The sequence below is a fragment of the Gracilinanus agilis genome, chromosome 2 (assembly GCF_016433145.1).
Source record: "Gracilinanus agilis isolate LMUSP501 chromosome 2, AgileGrace, whole genome shotgun sequence".
Taxonomy (NCBI): Eukaryota; Metazoa; Chordata; class Mammalia; order Didelphimorphia; family Didelphidae; genus Gracilinanus; species Gracilinanus agilis.
The window spans coordinates 448,143,421-448,162,476 of NC_058131.1; the positions used below are offsets into that span (position 1 = coordinate 448,143,421).

The following is a 19,056-nucleotide window of genomic DNA, read 5'->3' on the forward strand; positions in this document are numbered from 1 at the left end:
GTTCAGCTTTTGGTTTTTTCATTTACATTGTTATAGATAACTTTCTATAGTTTCTCTGGCTCTGATTAATTCATTCACTTCTTATGAAGTCATATTAATTTATGAGAGAATATCATTACTTTCATGTAGCACAACCTAGCCCCTTCTCCAGTTGAAAGATACCCTTGTTTCCAGTTCTTCGCTACCATAAAAAGTGCTCTAAATATTTTGGTGTATGTGGGGCCTTTCTTTCTGTCATATATCCCCTTAGGGCAACGGTCAGCAACCATTTTGGCTTTGAGAGCCATAAACGCCTGTGGAGGGAGGACAATGGAGGTGGAAGGCACTGGAATATGGGGCGGGGGCTGAAGGACCCCCTGGGGCACATCCTGGGGCTTTGCTAGCAGGTCGGGAGGAGCCAGATATGGCTGGAGAGCCATACATTGCCAACCCCTGCCTTAGGGGATATACCTAGTAGCAGAATTTCTGAGAATGTTCACTTCTTTATCACTAATTCCAAAATTCCAAACTACTTTTCAGAATGGTTGATCCAATTTATAGTTCTTTCACCAGTATTTTTAGTGTAACAGTTTTACTAAATCTCCTTTAACATTAACTTTTCCATATTTTGTCATCCTTCCAAATTTGCTAGTTGAGGTGATAGTTCAGAGTTGTTTTTTATTTGCATTTCTCTTATTAGACACAATTTTCCATGATAATAATTTGTGTTACTTTAAAGAATCATTTGTTTATATCTGGTCATATATTTAAGTTGTATATCAGATTCCTATCAGATGTTTGATACCCTGATATTTGACACTCAAATATATTCCCAATTTCCCTCCTTATCCTAGCTTCATTGCTTATGGAAAAGCTACACTTATCTTTTAAAAATCTAAATTAGTTGGTTAATACCTGTTGTGTCCACACTGGCCTCTAAAGAAATCCTTTTTCTTTCTTATTGAAATTGTTTTTCATCATGTCATCAGAATTTCATTGTCAAGAGATGATTGCCCTTGTATAATTTGAGGCCATATCATCACATGCATCCTTTCTCTGAGCTCTTTAAAATATGTTTTCAAAAATTCAAGATGTGTCAGATTGTTTGACTTCCTCTGCTTCCCTATCTGAAGCTCATTTTTAGAACCTTGTTGGTCCTTCCATTTTTTGAAAAATGAAAGCACTAATTAAGGCAAGTCAAGGAGTAACAAGCAGTTCTGGTATATCTGGATAATCAAAATGTCCCATCACTATATTTTCATGCCTTTATGTTAATAATGATTCTTAAACTTGAGTTGATTTATTAACAGGAAGTCTGTAATATATTCTGATTCCAGAATTATTTGCCTTTTCCTCCCTGATCATTGCCCAAATATCCTTCACCAATGCAAGGAATCTCTCTGAATTCTGCATTTTCTCTGAGTGTATCTTCTAAATATTAAATTACCCCATCTCTTTTACCTATGCTGTTCCTTGTGAATAAAGCATAGACATCAAGAACACATTCAAGTCATGAGTTTCATTTCACCAACTTAAAAAATTATTTATTCATTATATTAAAATTCTCAGGTAATTTCTTCTGTCTATTTTTCTCATATTAGAGTAGACATCATTTGACAAAAAGATATATGTATAATATAAAACTATGTCATGCTTATTTCAAGTCATTCTTTAAACAATATTTCTGTTGCTATTCTTTTAATATTCTTTTGGTTCTGCTTCTTTCACTCTTCATAATTACATGAAGGTCTATCCATGGTTTTTTTTTTAATTAACATGCTCATCATTTTTTACAGCATAGTATGATTCCATTACAATCATATGTCATAGCTTATTTAGCCTTGCTTCTTTTGATGGGGCATTCTCTTAAATTCCAGTTCTTTTCCACCAATGAAGAGAGCTGCTATAATATTTTAGAACACACAGGTTCCTTTGCTTTCTTTTTTTCCTCGTCACCTTAAAAAATGAGCCTAATAGTGATATTACCAGGTTAAAAGATATAGAGTTTTCTTAGTGATACTTTTGAAGTCAAATGTCTTCTTGCACCTGAACCTTTAGTTCCTCTCTCTTGTTGGCTAAACTTTGTATATTTGCATAAGGACATTTAAGGGCTTAGATTTCTGGCTCCTGTGTTATAACTCAGCTTCCTTTGTTGTAGCTATCCTGTATCTAACTTGATGGGGGTACGTAGGGGGCAGGTGAAAGCAATAGTTTTTATTAGATTTTCAAACACTTTTCTACCAGCCTTTAGTAGTATACTCCAACCTTGGCTAGGAATCTCTATTTTTTAAGTCTCATTCTAGAAAGCTACATCCTATACTTAGGACACCATTTTGGTGATATTCATTTCCTAAATCATTTTTTTTTTCTCTTGATAGGCCTTGCCTCCAATGGGCAGCAATGAGAAAAACACAAGTACTTTGTGATCTTTCAATTTTTGCCCAAGACTGCAATCCTTGGAAATTTGTTCTTCTGGCAGTTTATGTGCATGTGAATAATAGTAATTAGTAGCAGTTTCTTTTTTTTTTTTAAACGCTTACCTTCTGTCTTAGAATCAATAGTAGGTGTTGATTCTAAGGCAGGAGAGTAGTAAGGGCCAGGTAATGGAGGTCAAGTGACTTGCCTAGGGTCACACAGCTGGGAAGTGTCTGAGGCCACATTTGAACCCAGGACCTCCCATCTCTGGGCCTGGCTCTCAATTCTCTCAGATACCCAGCTGCTCTCTAGTAGCAGTTTTGAAATCTTAAGACTCTAAGATGTCTTGGGATAAATATTTGGGGAAGAGAAGACATGTTACTACTGTTACCAGAATGATAAATAACTGCCTCAGTACCTCTGAATAGGGAATCATCAACCAGAACATTTCTACCTTTCTTCCTCTGATCTTTCTCATCTGATTGCTATATATAGTACAGCATTCCTTGGAGAAGAAGCTACTTCCTCCTAAGAGCATTCAGCTAATTCCTCTTCTGGAAGAACCTTGAATTTATTTGCTTGTTTTAGCTGAAAGTGTACAGTTGTCTTTTTCCTTTCCTTCCTCCTTCAACTGACATTCTTCTATTCTGGAACCTCTTTTCAAAGATTGTTTCCCACTCTTCTTTAGAAACTTAAGATACCTGTCCCCCACCTTAAAGCATCACACATACACAAAAATACTCTATTGGTTCCTTTCTAAAACCAGACAAAACAGATCATAGCAGGATTGTTCCATGGTGAAGCATGTTTGTTTCCTATGTCATTAACCTTAAACTAGTAGGCACATACTCCAAACATACTTTAATTTCCTCGAGTGGCTTAAAATGTTTCTGTTGTCCATGAACTTACATTAGACCCTTCTTGAACTTGTATTTTCTATCTGTATCCCCAAGCATCTATATGAAGATATCCAAAGAAAGATCCTCAAAATATTGGGTAACATTTTTAGGACATGTTTTAGGACCATGGTCCTAAAAATTAGATTAATTAGGTTAAAAATTAAACAATTAGAAAGTATGGAGTACATAAGGGAAGAAATATGCACATCAATCAAGTTATAGTTAAAAACTGAGAAGGGCTAAGAAAATACTTAAGAGGGTTAGGGGAGATGACTACTATCTTCAAGTATCTTAAATATTCAGTGGGAAAGGCTATACTCATCCAGCGTGGCTACAAAAAAGGGTAAGTTGTCATAGGTGGAAATTGCAGGCAAAATTTCAATATGAAGGAAAACTTTCTAACAGTGGAATACCTTAGGAAATAGTGAGTTTTCTTTCACTGAAGATTTTTTAGTAAAGGTTGTATGATATGTCAGTAGTGTTGAAGAAGAGATTCTTGTTCAGTAAATAGGTTGAACAAGATTACCTCCAAGGTTCCCTCCAATTCTTAACTTCTGTGAGGTATTCAATTTGGGGAGCAGGGGTCAAGAAATACCTTACTTTTTTTTTTTATGATCCACTGTGAAAAAAAGTTTTTTACTTTTTATTAGAATTATCTTTCACATTTAAAAAGAATCTGTTGCTTTGGGTTATGGTGAACAAGTCCATATTAACCACCACCTACCTTCTTCTCCATTTCATGATTTTATAAACTTTCCCATATCCTTTGGGCATTTGTGTGTGTGTGTGTGTGTGTGTGTGTGTGTGTGTGTGTATACACATATACATATATATTTACAGAAAAACACAGATAGTAATACTTTTTGTTGTAGCAAAGAACTGGAAACTAAGTAGCTACCTGTCAAATGGTGGAATGAATAATGGAATATGACTGCACCAAAAGAGAGCAGATCCAAAATAAATTAGGAAGATTTAAATGAACTTACACAGAGTGAAATAAACATTATCAGAACACTACCTAGTAGCTATACCAGTGATGAACCTTTTAGAGATAAGAGTGCCAGGTCCTGTCCCACAATGTCATCACCCAGATCAAGTGCCATGCCATGCCTTCCTAGAGACCATCCCCATCCCCCAACTTGCCCCAGACAGGAAAGGGAGGAAGCCCATTGGGCAGAGGGGTGGTGAGGAGAGGTGTGTGTGGAGAGGGGAAGGAGAGTAGCCCCAGTGTTCTGCTCCCCTCCAGCTATGTGTCATACTGTGAGCTCTGCTCCCCTCCAACCCCACCATGGGAATCATCTTAACACACTGACTCAGTAGGCTGCCACTTGTGCCATACCCACATGCAGCATATGACCCCCACCACCAACTTCTTACCCCAAACAGGGGAGGGAGGAAATGCTCCCAATGGGCTGCTGGGCAGTGGGGTGGGTGAAATGAGTAATATCCTCAGGCTCATGGAGAGGGGGAGGAGAACAGCCCTGCCCCAGGCCCTCTGATTTTCTAGTAATGAACTCTGGTGGGCGACTGCAGGCGTGCCCTTTTTGGTGCGTGTGCCATAGATTTGCCATCACTTGACTATAAAATTACAAAGAAAAACAACTCTGAAAAACTAGAGAACTCTGACCAATGCAATGACCAGGAGTCTACTGGATCAGTTAATCACCCCCTGAAAGATGTCATGGACTTGAGATGCTGAATGAGATGTTTATTTTTGGATATGGCCAATGTGCGAAATTGTTTTGCTTGATTATATTCATTTATTGAAAGGCTCTTTTTTTTTTAAAGTGGGGGTCTGGGATGGAGGGAAGAAAGGTTAGTGAGAGTAAAGCTAAAAAAAACTAAGAAGGATCAATGAACCATTCTTTTAAAGTCCACAGAAGAAAACACTCAACAAAGGCATAGAAGGCAGAAAGGGCAGGGTTGGGGACTGGCCACAGTATAAATTATTCTGCAAGGATAGTGAAGGCAGAGACAGCAGAAAACCTATTCACTCCATGTGGCAGCAGAGAGTTAGAGGCAGCAGAACCCAGAGCAGGGGACCTGGTTCAGCCCAAGCCACTTGGCAGAGGTAGGGAAGCAATAGAGTAGGGTCCAGTCCAGCCCACAAAACAATTGGGGAACTGGTAACATGTGGTGCTGAATCTAGCTGGATAAAGCAGCTTCAAGCCTCTCTAGAGCAAAGCAGTTGGGCTGCCCAACAGATACATTGTGGGAAACAAAAGCAACTGGACCTACCCTATGTACCAGAGAAGAATATTCTGTAAGCTTGGAGAAGTGCTCCTTCTACCCCAGGAACAAAGAAAATCTCAACAGATAAAATGAAATTACCAAAAATTGAGCAAAAGACAAAAAAAAAAAAATAAACCTGACCTTAGAAAGTTACTTTAGTGAAAAGTAAGTACAAAGTACAAAACTCAGAAGAGGAAGCCAAAAAGGAAACATATGAAGCCTCAAAAGTAAGTGTAGGGGGAAGCTGGGTAGCTCAGTGGATTGAGAGCCAGGCCTAGAGATGGGAAGTCCTAGGTTCAAATCTGGCCTCAGACACTTCCCAGCTGTGTGACCCTGGGCAAGTCACTTGTCCCCTATTGCCTACCCTTACCACTCTTCCACCTATAAGTCAATACATAGAAGTTAAGGGTTAAAAAAAAAAAAAAGTAAGTGTAAAAAGGAGGTCAGGTCCCAAAAGATCCTCTGGAAGAACTTGAAAAGGAGTTAAAAAATCAAATAAAATAGGACTGACAGAAAAACTCAACAGCTGGGAAAAAAAATCAACCCCCTAAAAACTTGAAGAGGTCAAAAGGAAATGATGCCCAAAAATACATTGAAGAAAGCAATTTCCTAAGGAATAGAAAGGAGCAAATGGAAATGAGGCCAAAAAAAAAAAAAAAAAAGATAAAATAACTCTTTATAGAGTAGGATTGGCCAAATGGAAAAGTAAACACAAAGAAGAAAATAACTAAAAATTAGAATTGGGCAAACAGAAGCTAATGAATCCAAAAATAACAGGAAACAAAAAGACATAATAAAAATATGAAAAACCAGAAGGGAATCTAAAATAATTCACTGGAAAAATGTCTGACTTGGAAAACAGATGCAGGAGAGAGAATCTAAGAACATCAAAATACCTGAAAGCCACAATCAAAAAAATCCTGGACATCTTAACATAAGAACTCATCAAGGAAAACTTTGATACCTTTGAACAAGAGAGGAAATAAAAATTAAATCTACCAATTACTTCCTGAAACGCTTATGGTATACTTATCCTTTCCTCTTCATTCCCCTAATATCTTCGGTTGAATTTAAAGTCTTTCATGTGACTTTCCTGGAATTTGGATAGACTTTAGACAACAAATATGCAGGCCATTATCAGGTCTGCAACTGTTTCTCAATACAAAAAAAAAAAAAAAAGGGAAGAGAAACAGTTAATAATATTACATATATTTTGCCTTAATATTTTGTTTTAAAATCTCTGCTAAAACTGCATTAGTACATGTAAAATTTTATTTCTGTAGGATATTTAGATGGGAGTTCTTCAAACAAAAGATGTTTTGTATATTAGAGTGAAATATTGTTTAGGTATGGGGTGTTTTAAAGTTCCATAATTCTGATTGTTATGTATTGACAGTCCTCAAATGTTTAAATTTTTGAAATTATTGTAAGTAGAAAATATTTCTTTTCCACCCAGAGGAGAAAAAATAAATCTAATAGATAGTGTCCATATTGGCCTAAGTCTTATGACTTGAGTTCCATTACTATTTTTTATAGTTTTCTGTGTAAGCTTAGCTGCATCTCATCATATTGCTGTTTCATCAATATAAAAACAAATGAGCTAGTGACCAGCAAGATAAAGTTAGATTGTATTTGTTAGAATATGATAATCTTGGGGGAGTTAGGTATCACAGGCCTGGAGTTAGAAGCACTAGGGTTCAAATCTGGTCTCTGATTCTGGGCAAGTCATTTAACCCTGATTGCCTAGCTCTTGTCACTCTTTGGTCTGATACCGACAGACGATGAGAGTTTAAAAAAAAGGATATGATAATCTTTAGGGAAAATAGCTTATATGTTTATACAATGGAACTGTTGTCCAGAAGGCTTAATTTTTACAAGATCAAGAGACATGAAAATTTCATTTATTTACATAAACAATGGTATTTAAAAACAGACATTATAAAAACAGGATACTATTTAAAAAAATAAAAACAATAAACACCAATATTGAAAATATAAAAGTTTGGTCTTCCTGGTCCACAAATAATTACAGATAAAAATACGATTTTGCAAATTAATTTTTTTAACTTTCTAAAAACAACAACAATGCTAAAACACCTCCTTAAGAACAGAAGGGAACAAATTCAGCTACTTCTATTTTCAAAGCATTCACAAAATATTTTAAAATAAACTAGTAGTTATATTTATTTATTTATAGGACTAACATTCTAGCACGCTTCTAGCAAAACTTCAAGAAAAAATTTGGTGTAAAGACTGTCTAAAGAGATCCTTAAGTTACATGTGTGACAAAAATGCCATTGATGAAGAGACTTCATTATGGAAGCTGATCAGTGACCATGGATTCTGTTTCATTTGATTTCCTTAGGAGAGCTTGTTTAAGGGCACTAATTTTTTCATCAAGTTCAGCCAATGAATAGTTCTGCTGTATAAGATAAGAGCACAACTTATTAAGCAATAACAATAATTCACATTTCTATATGCTTTAAGGTTTACAAAATAGAATTTCTTTATATCTCTAGAGAGTAGAAACATTTTAGATATTTTTTAATCTAGATATGTACTTTCATTACCATCAATATGCAATGGTTATTGACCAATGAATGAAAACTGGCAACTGTTCTGCAACTAAAATTTTTAGCACGTTGCTCAAGGCCCTGAAATAGTCAAATGACTAACCCAAGGTCACATATCCAGTACTATATGAGAGATTGCACTTGAACTCAGGTTCAAGCATGGTTTTTAATCCACTAAGTCTGTCTTATTTCAGTGTAAATATTATTATACATATTTTATAAATGAAGAAACTACCCAATACTTTAAATGTGTAAATAAAGTACTAAATACAAATAGATATGTTTTTCCTTTCAACAAGAAACTGATTTTTTAAGTTTTGTAAATAAATATAGTAAGTTTAAGTAGTATAAAAACAAATATGAAATGTTAAAAATCATCATTTTCTTTATGACTTTAAAGTGTAAAATGTCCGTAGCTATTAAAAAAAAAAATCAACCCTAGTTATTTTTATCAGTTACTTATATGAAAATTCTTCTACAGTGTTCCTTTTTAGGTTATCCTAGTGAAATAAATAATCTTATCAATTCTTTTTTACTTTTTATCATATTATACTGTACTATCTCCTCTGAAAAATAATGCTTAAAAATTAAAAACCAAAAACAAAAATGCAATGTAAATGAGTGTGCATTGTTGGGGAGAAAAATAATTTAAAATTTCAGTTTAAATAACAACAACAATAATAGCTAGCATTATACAGCACTTTAAGATTTACAAGGTGTTTTACAAATTTCATTTTCATTTGATTCTCACAACAATTCTGAAAGTAAGGTACTATTATTATCCTCATTTTTACTGATGAGGAAACTAAGGCAGACAATGGCTTGCCCAGGGTCATAAGACTAAGCCAGATTTGACCATGGGTCTTGGGTCTTCCTGACTTCAAGCCCAGGGCTGACTGGTTTTAAACTAATTATATAAATAAACTTTTCAAGTTCATATAAGTGTAGTTTCATGATATTAAAGCTTAAAACTATACTTAGGTCTAAAGCTTAAAACTACATTAAGACCTGTATAAATTAGAAATCCTTATGACTCATGAAATCAAATTATATGATTTCCTATTAGATACTTTGTTACAAACAAATGTAGGGTATTTGAAGTGTTAAAAAAAAAAAAACTTTCTATATAAAAAAGTCTTATGCTTCAGAAACTGATGAGATTTCACCCTACTAATACTAGACAATTATAACATGAAGGTTTTAATAATTTGCATAGTTAAAAGCCAAACCTACACTTTAGAGACTGGAATTAAATTAAGATAAAAACTTACTTGTGGTGGTTGCACTTTTCTTCTTTTTCCAGAAAAATTCTAATGAACATGGGAAAAAAAAATTTACTAACTCATAAAAATCTGGGTGACCAATTCTGCTTTAGAATATTGGCAGAAGATTGGCAGAAGACATGTAATTCCATCATGAATTTCTAGAAAAAAATTTCTAATAGCAATACTTAAAGACAGGCATAAAATATGTCACCTGCCCAATTCAACAAATTATCCTTTATTCCATACAGTAAATAGAATGCTAAGGAAAGCATGAGAAAATATGAAAAAATATTCTAAATTTCTGTTGATTAGAGAAATGCAAATTAAAACAACTCTGAGTTACAATCTCATACCTCTCAGATATATATTTATGTAGATATATATCTATATATATTTATGTATGTATTTTATATTTAGCATGTTTAGCAATATTACATATTATATATGTATATCTGATAGGTATGAGGTTATATATATATATCAATATATCAGTAAAGAAAAATGATAAATGTTGGGGAGAATGTGACAAAAATGAGGCACTGCTGCATTGCTGGCAGAACTGATTCAACCATTTTGGAGGGCAATTTGGAATTATGCCCAAAAGGCTATAAAACAATGCATACTTTTTAATCCAGTAATACCACTACCTGGTCTATATTCCAAAGAGATTAAAAAAAATGGGGGGAAATGACCTGCTTGTACAAAAATGTTTATAGCTGCTCTTTTTGTGGTTGCAAAGAATTGGAAATTGAAGAGATGTCCATCAATTGAGGAATGGCTCAACAATATGTATTAAATGAGGGTGATGAAAAGCTAATGGGCTATAAGAAACAATGAGCAGGATGATTTCAGAAAGAGCTGGAAAGACCTACATGAACTGATACAGAGTGAAATAAGAAGAACTAGGGAAAATATCATATACAGCAATATTGTTGAATGATCAAATGTGATAGTCTTAGCTACTCTCAGCAATACAATGATTCAGGACAATTCTTGAGGGACTTATGACAAAGAATGCTATCTATCTCCAGAGAAAGAACTGTTGAGAGTAGGAATGCAGATAAAAGCATACATTTTATCACCTGCTATTTGAGTTTATGTTTTGGTGTTTTGGTTTTACAAGAGTATTTACTTACAAAAATGAATATGGAAATAATTTTAAAAAAGAAAGCATGAGAATAGGTCTAGGCACAAGTCTAATTCTCATAGCTACTTTGATATAGGTCAAAACCCTAGAAAGGATGATCTTGTAAAGATAATGTTACTCCAAATGGAAGATTAAACATTATTAAGAATACATTTATGTTCTTGCTTCTAACCCCTCTAAGTAATAATACAGTCGAGAGCCTGGGGTCAGTAGAAGAACATAGGAGCTTTCTAGCTTCTTTCTCTTTTTCCTCCCTCTTCCAGCAAAGTGACGAAATGAAGGGAAATGTCTTTAGGCTAGAAGGGAATAGGGAGTTAGCTAAAATGGTGGAACACTATTACTTTTTTTCCCATTGGGTCAAGAATTAAAGTTGTTAAAAATTGTAACAAAGTTATCTCAGAAGAGCTTTTCTGTGTTTTTACATATGATTTAGAAAATAGGATTACAGAGAATTATTCTGAGTAGAAATTTAGAACCCAAAAGACCATCTTGGTTTGGTCTCCAACCTTTGGAAAGGTTTAATATTATTCCACTTTTTACAAATGAGGCAACCAATCCATAAGAATAACATAATGAGTCCTTGTTCTGGCTTGGTGTGTCATAAATTAGGCAAATGAGACCTTCCCTACTCCCTCCAAGGTCAAGTGATTTGCCTAAGGTTCAAGAAAGCATGCTACATACCATTTGCCAAATTTTTCCTAAGAAGGCATTTCCAAAGTTAGGAAGAGCAAGGGTCCTAAGGTTTTACTTGTGCACATTTAGTCCCACACACCTCCAAAATAAGATTTTTATATGTTTGATGAAAATGAATTATTGTATTTTTAAAAAGCTAAAATTCTTTTTGCTAAAACTTTGTGTATTGTTATAGTAATAAAAATACAGATTAAAAGAAGACACATGAACTTCCATGTAGAATGGCCTAATCAATACTGTTATTAACAATAATTAAATTTGACTTAATTCTAACAAAAATATATTAAGTGCATACTATGTGTATGGCACAGCATTAGGTGCTAGGGAGATAAAAGTAAAAAAGTTGATGAAAATCTTACAACATATACACAGATGACTAAATATATACTATTTAACTTCAGGAAGAAAAGAACATTAATGGGTATGGAGCAGTGAGAATGGAGAACGGTTCAGCAGGTGACACCTGATCTCAGTTTTTTTTTTTTTTAAACCCTTACCTTCCATCTTAAAATCAATACTGTGTATTATTGGTTCCAAAGCAGGAGAGTGGTAAGGGCTAGGCTATCGGAGTTAAGTGATTTGCTAGTGCTACACAGCTTGGAAGTGTCTGAAGCCATATTTGAACCCAGGACCCTTATGTCTCTAAGTCTCAATCCACGGAACCAACTAGCTATGTCTCCTGAACTGAGCTTTAAAAGAAGTGCTTTAAAAGAAGTTAAAAGATTTTAAAAGGTAGAGGCATAGGTATCAGCCTGTACATACAAAGCCATAAAGAGAATGGATGGAATGTTAATTCAGGTCAAGGCTAGTAATAAGCCAATATCGGTAGAATGTAAAATGCATGAGGAAAGTAACATGATTACATCTAAAAATGTAGGTTGGGAGCCTGACTTTCAGTGAGAAGCAAAAAGTTGAGAAGCAAAAAGGAGTCAGTGAAGATTTCTAAATAGAGCAGTGACACAATAAGGAATAGTAATTTGGCTGATTCAGGGAGACTATATTGGAGAGGAGAATTGAAGCAAGAAGAATACTTAGGTGGTTCTTTCAACAGTCCACAAGTTATCCTGAACCAGGAAGTGGCCCAGTGAATGGAGAAAATAGGAGGGATATGAAAACTGTTTTAAAGGAAGGCTCATTAAGACTTAGTAAGTGACTAGATATGGGTTATGTTTTAGAAAGTAAAAGAGGAAATAATCAAGGATGATTTTGAGATTTAGAACTGAAGTAAACAGAAGAATATGCATACTCTGAAGAGAAATGGGAAATGGGAGGACAGTTGTGTTTAGAGGAAAATATGACTTCCATTTCATACATGTCAGGTTTAAGGTGCCATTGAGACATCTTAGATATCCAGATTTGGGAGTAATCTGTACATAAATTATAACCAAATCCATGAAAGGCAGTCTTTAAAACTGAATACATTTCAATATTCAAAGTAGTCTGACCTAGGTAGAAAACCTAGGAAAGTCAAACCAATACAAGGCAAACTGGACAAGTAAGATCCATTTCTTAGAAGGATATTTTGCTCTACTATATGCAGTTTTACTATGATTTAGTACTTAGAATAATATCTCTGAAAATAATGCAAACCAAACCGTTAATTCCTCTACAGAAATGGCACAGGAGGATATTTAAGTTTCCTACTTTTTTCCCATTATAGCAATGGATTCATAAATTAATTGGTTATAGATACTATCTCCTCAATTCATCTATGACTTCTAATCTGACATAAATTCTTATCTATGCCCTTCCCCAACACCTTCAGAGAATCTAATAACCATTCTCAAGGTATTATTAGTGAAGAATTCTGACTCTTTTTTTGTTTTATTTCTCACCTGGCTCACTTCTTTTTATGGAATCATATAGTCTCAGAAATTGGATTTTAGAGGGTACAAAGCCCAATCTATACCGGAACAAGAATCTTCTCTACAGCATTTTCAACAAATGGTCATTTTCACTTTCCTCCAGTGAAGGTAGAATACATTGAAGTGATAGGTCATTCTATGACAGAAAAACTAATTTTTAGAAAAGGTTTTCCTTATATAAAACCTAAATTTATCTTGTTGCAACTTCTACCTGTCTTCTGGGACCAAAGGAGAAAAAAATTTTTATTACTTTTTCTACTTGACAGGCTTTCAAATATCTGAAGTCACCTATCATTCTCCCAAATATTTTCTTTTCCAAGCTTTATACATTTCCAGTTCCTTCAAATGATCCTAACTTTCCAGAGGATCAATGTCCTTCCCAAGCTGGTATCCAGAAATAAAATAACACACAAAGGCTCTGTCCTGAGCCCTTTTTTATTTTCCCTTTAAACTCTAAACCTGGTAACTTTAGAGGCTCTCATACTTTTTTCATCATCACTTCTGTGCAGATGACCAGCCCTGACCTCTCTTCTAACCTCCTTATATATCTATGTCTCCAACTGCTCTCTGGATATTTTAAATTGGATGGCATCTCAGATTCATACAAACAAACCTCAACTCATCTCCCTTAAACCCACCTTTCCCTTTTAATCTTCCCTATTTCTATCAAGAGCATCACTAATTTTCTAGCCACTTAGGTTTGCATCCTCAATATTATTCCCGAGTCCTCTCATTCCCCCCTTCACCCTACATTCCCAGTTAGATGCCAAAACTTGCTATTTCTAACTTACCAATTATTTTTTCATCTGTCCCCTTCTCTTTATGCATAACCATTACTCTTGTTTAAATCCCAATTACCTAGTGCCTTGAATACTGTTAACAGTCTCCTGATTCATTTCCTTACCTTAAACTTCAGTTCATCATCTAAGCCAGTGATTTGCAAAGTGGGCACTACCACCCCCTGGTGGGTGCTGCAGCGATCCAGGGGAGCGGTGATGGCCACAGATGCATTTATCTTTCCTATTAATTGCTATTAAACATTTTTAAAAATTAATTTCCAAGGAACTAAGTAATATTTTTTCTGAAAAGGGGGCAGTAGGCCAAAAAAGTCTGGGAACCACTGATCTAAGCCTTAAATTTTCTCCAATTCACCATGCACATATATCTATCAAAGTGATTTTCTTCAAGTGTAATTTCAGTTCCCCTAACTCAAAACTTCAATGAGTCCCTGTTGCCCCTAATATCAAATATAAATTTCTGTTTACCTGTCAAAGTGCTTTACTACTTTGCTCCAACATACAATATCAAATTTCTTGGCACCTTACTACTCAGAATCACTAGTTTCCTTCAAGGCTATTAAGTGAGAAAACTCTGCTTCTTACAGAAGGACTTTCCTTATCCTCCTAGCTGCTAGTATTACCCTCCTTCTCCTCAAAAAAAAATCATCTTTTATTTTTATTGCATTTTTGTATTTATGTATTTGCCTCTTCTAAAAGAGTGCAAGCTCCTTGAGGTCAGGGACTATTCCATTTCTAGTTTTGTGCCTAGCACATAGTAGGCTTTAAAAAAACTAGCTGACTGCATGAGGGGACCTGACCTTGGCACAGGACAGCAAGACTTCCTTCTTCTTTGATTCTCTGTTTATCTTAATGTAGCCTAAACTGACATTAGCTTTCTTGGTTAATATATCCCATTGCTGAACTCATAATCCACTAAAACCCATAATCTATTTCTAAAGAAATGGCTATCTAGCCCATGATCCTCCTTTCATCTCCTAATTTTGAAACTGATTGTTTTAACCCATGTATAAGATTTTACATGCATCTCTGTTAAATTTTATTAGATTCAGGATAATATTCTAGTCTATTAAGATCTTATTTGATCTGAACTTGGTCACACATCTATCTCAATTTTGTGTCACTTACAAATTTGATAAGTATGCCAACTATGTCACTGAAAAAATTCTAAGTAGCACAGGATCAAGGCACATGTCCCTAAAGTATGCCACTAGAGCACACTTTAAAGTTGGCACTGAACCATTAACGAATACTCATTGGGTCTAGTCATTTAAGATAAAGTTTATGTTAAGGAAGGTATATATGTCAGATAAATTAAATGTATAGGGAAGAAAGGAAGGAAAGGAAGAAAAGAAAGAGAGAAAAAAGAAAAAAGGAGAAAGAAGAGGATTAGTATAGCATAATGTGTTCTTGAAGAAGCTTTGCTCTTTAAAAAAAAAAAAAAGCTTTCATTTCATTTCATAACCATCCTTATAATACATTCTTGAATGTTAACAGAAAGTCAAAGGCAAGGTTACTATCCTGTTGTCTGCAGGTTTTTTTCTTTTCTGGGAACTGACATGTTTGCCCTTCCTTAGTTCTGTGATATCTCTCCTGTTCTAATAATCATTTAAAGATAAATGAGAGAAGTTAGGAAAAGCACATTTTTTTTCATTCAATGTTCAAGGATACACATGACTCAGATGATCTCAAACTCATCTAGAAAACCAGAAATTCTACTGCTATCTTGGGAATCAATTCACTTATTGGCTATTTTTATTTGCCCTTTTTACTCCTAAAAAAAGGATGAGTAAGAAACAAAGGACTAAAAGAAGAAAGTAAAGAGCTGAACAGCTCTGCTTTCTTTCCATCATCTCTTAATGTTCCAACTACCCTGAGGCATGGTGATAAATTTTATGAGAGATGAACAATGTACTAAACAGTGATGGGCAACTTTTTGAGCTTGTTATGTCAAAATTCACCAAAAAACCGAGCATAACTCGGGTGGTCTGTCACTTCTGAGAAAAAAACCATAATTTTGTGACATTTATAGTTTAAATAATATACTTCTCTGTATGTAGCTGCATATGGCTGCGTGTGATTGAAAATGGCTACACGTTTCAGTACTGACACGTGTGTCATAGGTTTGTCATCAGGGTGCTAAGAGAAGATAGAAGATTACTTTTTGCTTGGAAGGGATCAGAAAAAGTGACATGGAGAAGATGACATTTGAATTGAGTCTTCTAAGACAATATGGGGGGAATTCTGGGAAGATGGCAGCTTAGATGAGTGAATCTTAAAACCTCCACACCCTTACACACTGAGATAGAAAACTATGAGCTTCGAGAAGAAAGAGGGCCAAATCTGATAATGGGACAGAGCAGGGGGAACCCTACTGCAGCACAACTAAAGAGGTACACCAAGAAAAAAGGCTTCAATTCTTGAACTTTCAGGTCTGAGGGTTTAGAAGGGGAATCCCAGGATGCCTCCCCCATGTGCCACAGCAACCCCGGAAATCTCAGGGCAGATGGGTGCACTGGCCGGGAGAGAGGACCTTGCTGGCACCGGACTCAGGGAGTTGAACACAGGCACTGGAAAGGTGACTGGAGGAGAAAACCAGAGAAACATAGTAAAAATGCCCAGAAGATGGTGGCTTAGAGAGAGCCAAACCTCAGGCCACGGACAGCTTGGTTTTCTCATATCGAGATAGAGAACGAAGGGCTTCTAGAGGAAAGAACACCAGATCAAACACAAGGACAGCGCAGGGGACCCCATTGCTGGACAGCTCAGCTCAGCTCAGAGAAAACACTACTTTTTGTCCCCCCACGGTTTTTCCCCCCTTCTCTGGAGGTTTTAGCCTCAGGGCAGATTAAGAAACTAATTCAATCAATACAGGCTTGATAACATCAATTAGACAGACAATAAGTCTTCAGAGGAAAGAGAAAGTAACTACAAACCTGCATAGTCAGCTGAGGGAAGATCTTTCATCAAAGATCATTAAATGCATCTGTTCAAACTAGCAGAACAAAAAGGGAAAAAATATGAGTAAGCAACAGAAAAAGAAAAAAGAAATGACAATTGACAGCTTATTTCAAGAAAGTGAAAAAAAAGAGCAAATGAAATAGAAATAGAAGAAGAGGAAGTAGTTCCAGCAAAGTGGACACGAGCTTTGGAAGATCTCAAAATTCAATTAACTCAACAACTTCAGGAACTCAAAAAGCAATCAAGAGAGGCAAGAGAGACTGAAGACAATTTGAAAATGGAAATATATGAACTAAAACAAGAAAATAAAGTCTTAAAAGCCAGAATTGGCAAGCTTGAAAACAAAGCAAAGAAGGCAAAAGATGATCTACAAAGAAAGTCGGACCAGAAGGAGGATGACCAAAAAGCCAGAATTGAAATTCAATCTCTAAAAAACAGAACCCAACAACTAGAAGCAAATGACTTCACAAGGCAGCAAGAATGTATTAAACAAAATAAAAAAATGAAAAATTTGAGAATATGAAACACCTCGTTAATTCAACCAAAGATCTGGAGAACAGAGCTAGAAGAAACAACTTAAGAATTAGTGGATTACCAGAACATCAGATAAAAGAACAAATTTAGATAGCATCCTACAAGAAATTATCAGAGACAATTGCCCTGAAATTCTCGAACAAGAGGAAAAAGTGGAAATTGAAAGAATCCACAGATCACCTCCTACATTTAATCCATAACTGACAACTTCCAGGAATGTTATAGCCAAATTAAAAAAACTACCAGACCAAGGAAAAAATATTACAAGCTGCTAAAAAGAAGTCATTCAGATATCAGGTAACCACAGTTAGGATAACACAGGATCTGTTGAAGGACCAGAAGGCATAGAACACAATATTCTGGAAAGCAAGAGAATTAGGTCTACAACCAAGAATCAACTATCCAGCAAAACTGACTATATTATTGCAGGGGAAAGTATGGTCATTCAATAAAATCTAGGACTTCCAAGAATTCATCAAGAAAAAACTAGACATAAACAGAGAGTTTGCTGCCCAAACACAGAACTCAAGATAATCACCATAAGGTAATTAAGAGAATGGGGGAGAGGGAAAAAATTCTTTTCTTTAAGGGACCCAATAAGTTAAATCAATTTGTATCCAAAGAAGAAAAGAAGATATTGGCAAATATTAAAAAATTTTATTACCAACAGGGTAACTAGAAGAAGTTTACATAGAAGGAACAGTGACAAACAGTACAGGATGAAATGTCAAGTTTTATATATATATATATATATGTAATAAGAAAAATAGGAAAACAAAAAGGAATAAATTTATATTCCATAAAGAAGCATGTGGGACCAACAGGGAAAAATAACAATACTCTGTAAGGGTAAAGAGGTTAGAGAGAAGAAATACTTAATACTTAAGTGCATTGAAATCAACTTAAAGAGGGAAGAAGAATCAGATCCATTGGGGCAGAGAATTGATTCACATCCTATAAAGAAGTAGAAGGGTAACAAAAGGACTGGTTGGGAAGGGAAGTAACACTAGGAAGGGTGAGGGCTTAAAAAGATCCAAAAGAAGAATAAGAGGGGAATAAGAAGGGGGAGGGAGAAAGGGAAGTACAATAAGGGAGGGGATCCAGGGAACTGATTAAAAACAAAACACTGGTATAGAAGGAAATAGTGAAAGAAGAAAGGACAGGACAAGGCAAGAGAATCAAAATGTCTGGGAATTCACAGATGATAATTATAACTCTGAATGTGAATGGGATGAACTTGCCCATAAAATGGAAGCAAATAGTAGAGTGGATTAGAAACCAAAATCCTACCATATGTTGTCTACAAAAACATACATGAGACAGACAGACATACATAGAGTGAAAATGAGAGGATGGAGCAAAATCTATTGGGCTTCAAATGAGAAAAAGAAGGCAAGGGGTTGCCATCATGATCACTGACAGAGCCAAAGTAAAAATAGATAAGGTTAAAAGAGAAAGGGAAAGTAACATCCTAATAAAAGGCAGTATAAACAATGAAGAAATATCAGTACTCAATATGTATGCACCAAACGGTATAGCTTCCAAATTTCTAAAGGGGAAGCTAGTGGAGCTCAAGAATGAAATTGATAGCAAAACCATACTAGTGGGGGACCTCAACCTTCCCCTATCAGATCTAGATAAATCAAACCAAAAAATAAATAAGAAAGAGATAAGAGAGGCGAATGAAACCCTAGAA

General features: G+C 35.2%; 1 protein-coding gene across 2 annotated transcripts in view; it reads right to left on the reverse strand.

Moving 5' to 3' along the window:
• Positions 1–7,410: 7,410 nt before the first annotated feature.
• The window catches only part of LOC123237691 (MAP3K12 binding inhibitory protein 1), a 61,641-nt gene continuing 49,995 nt past the window's right edge, over positions 7,411–19,056 (reverse strand). The window contains exons 8-9 of one of the 2 annotated variants that reach the window (XM_044664774.1): positions 9,370–9,408; positions 7,411–7,944 (exon numbers count right to left, since the gene is read on the reverse strand). In XM_044664774.1, coding sequence (XP_044520709.1) covers positions 7,840–7,944; positions 9,370–9,408 — 144 coding nt within the window. In that variant the 3' untranslated portion in view covers positions 7,411–7,839. Of the gene's footprint in view, positions 7,948–9,369; positions 9,409–19,056 lie in introns of both variants that reach the window. The other variant, XM_044664773.1, reaches the window with a different exon arrangement.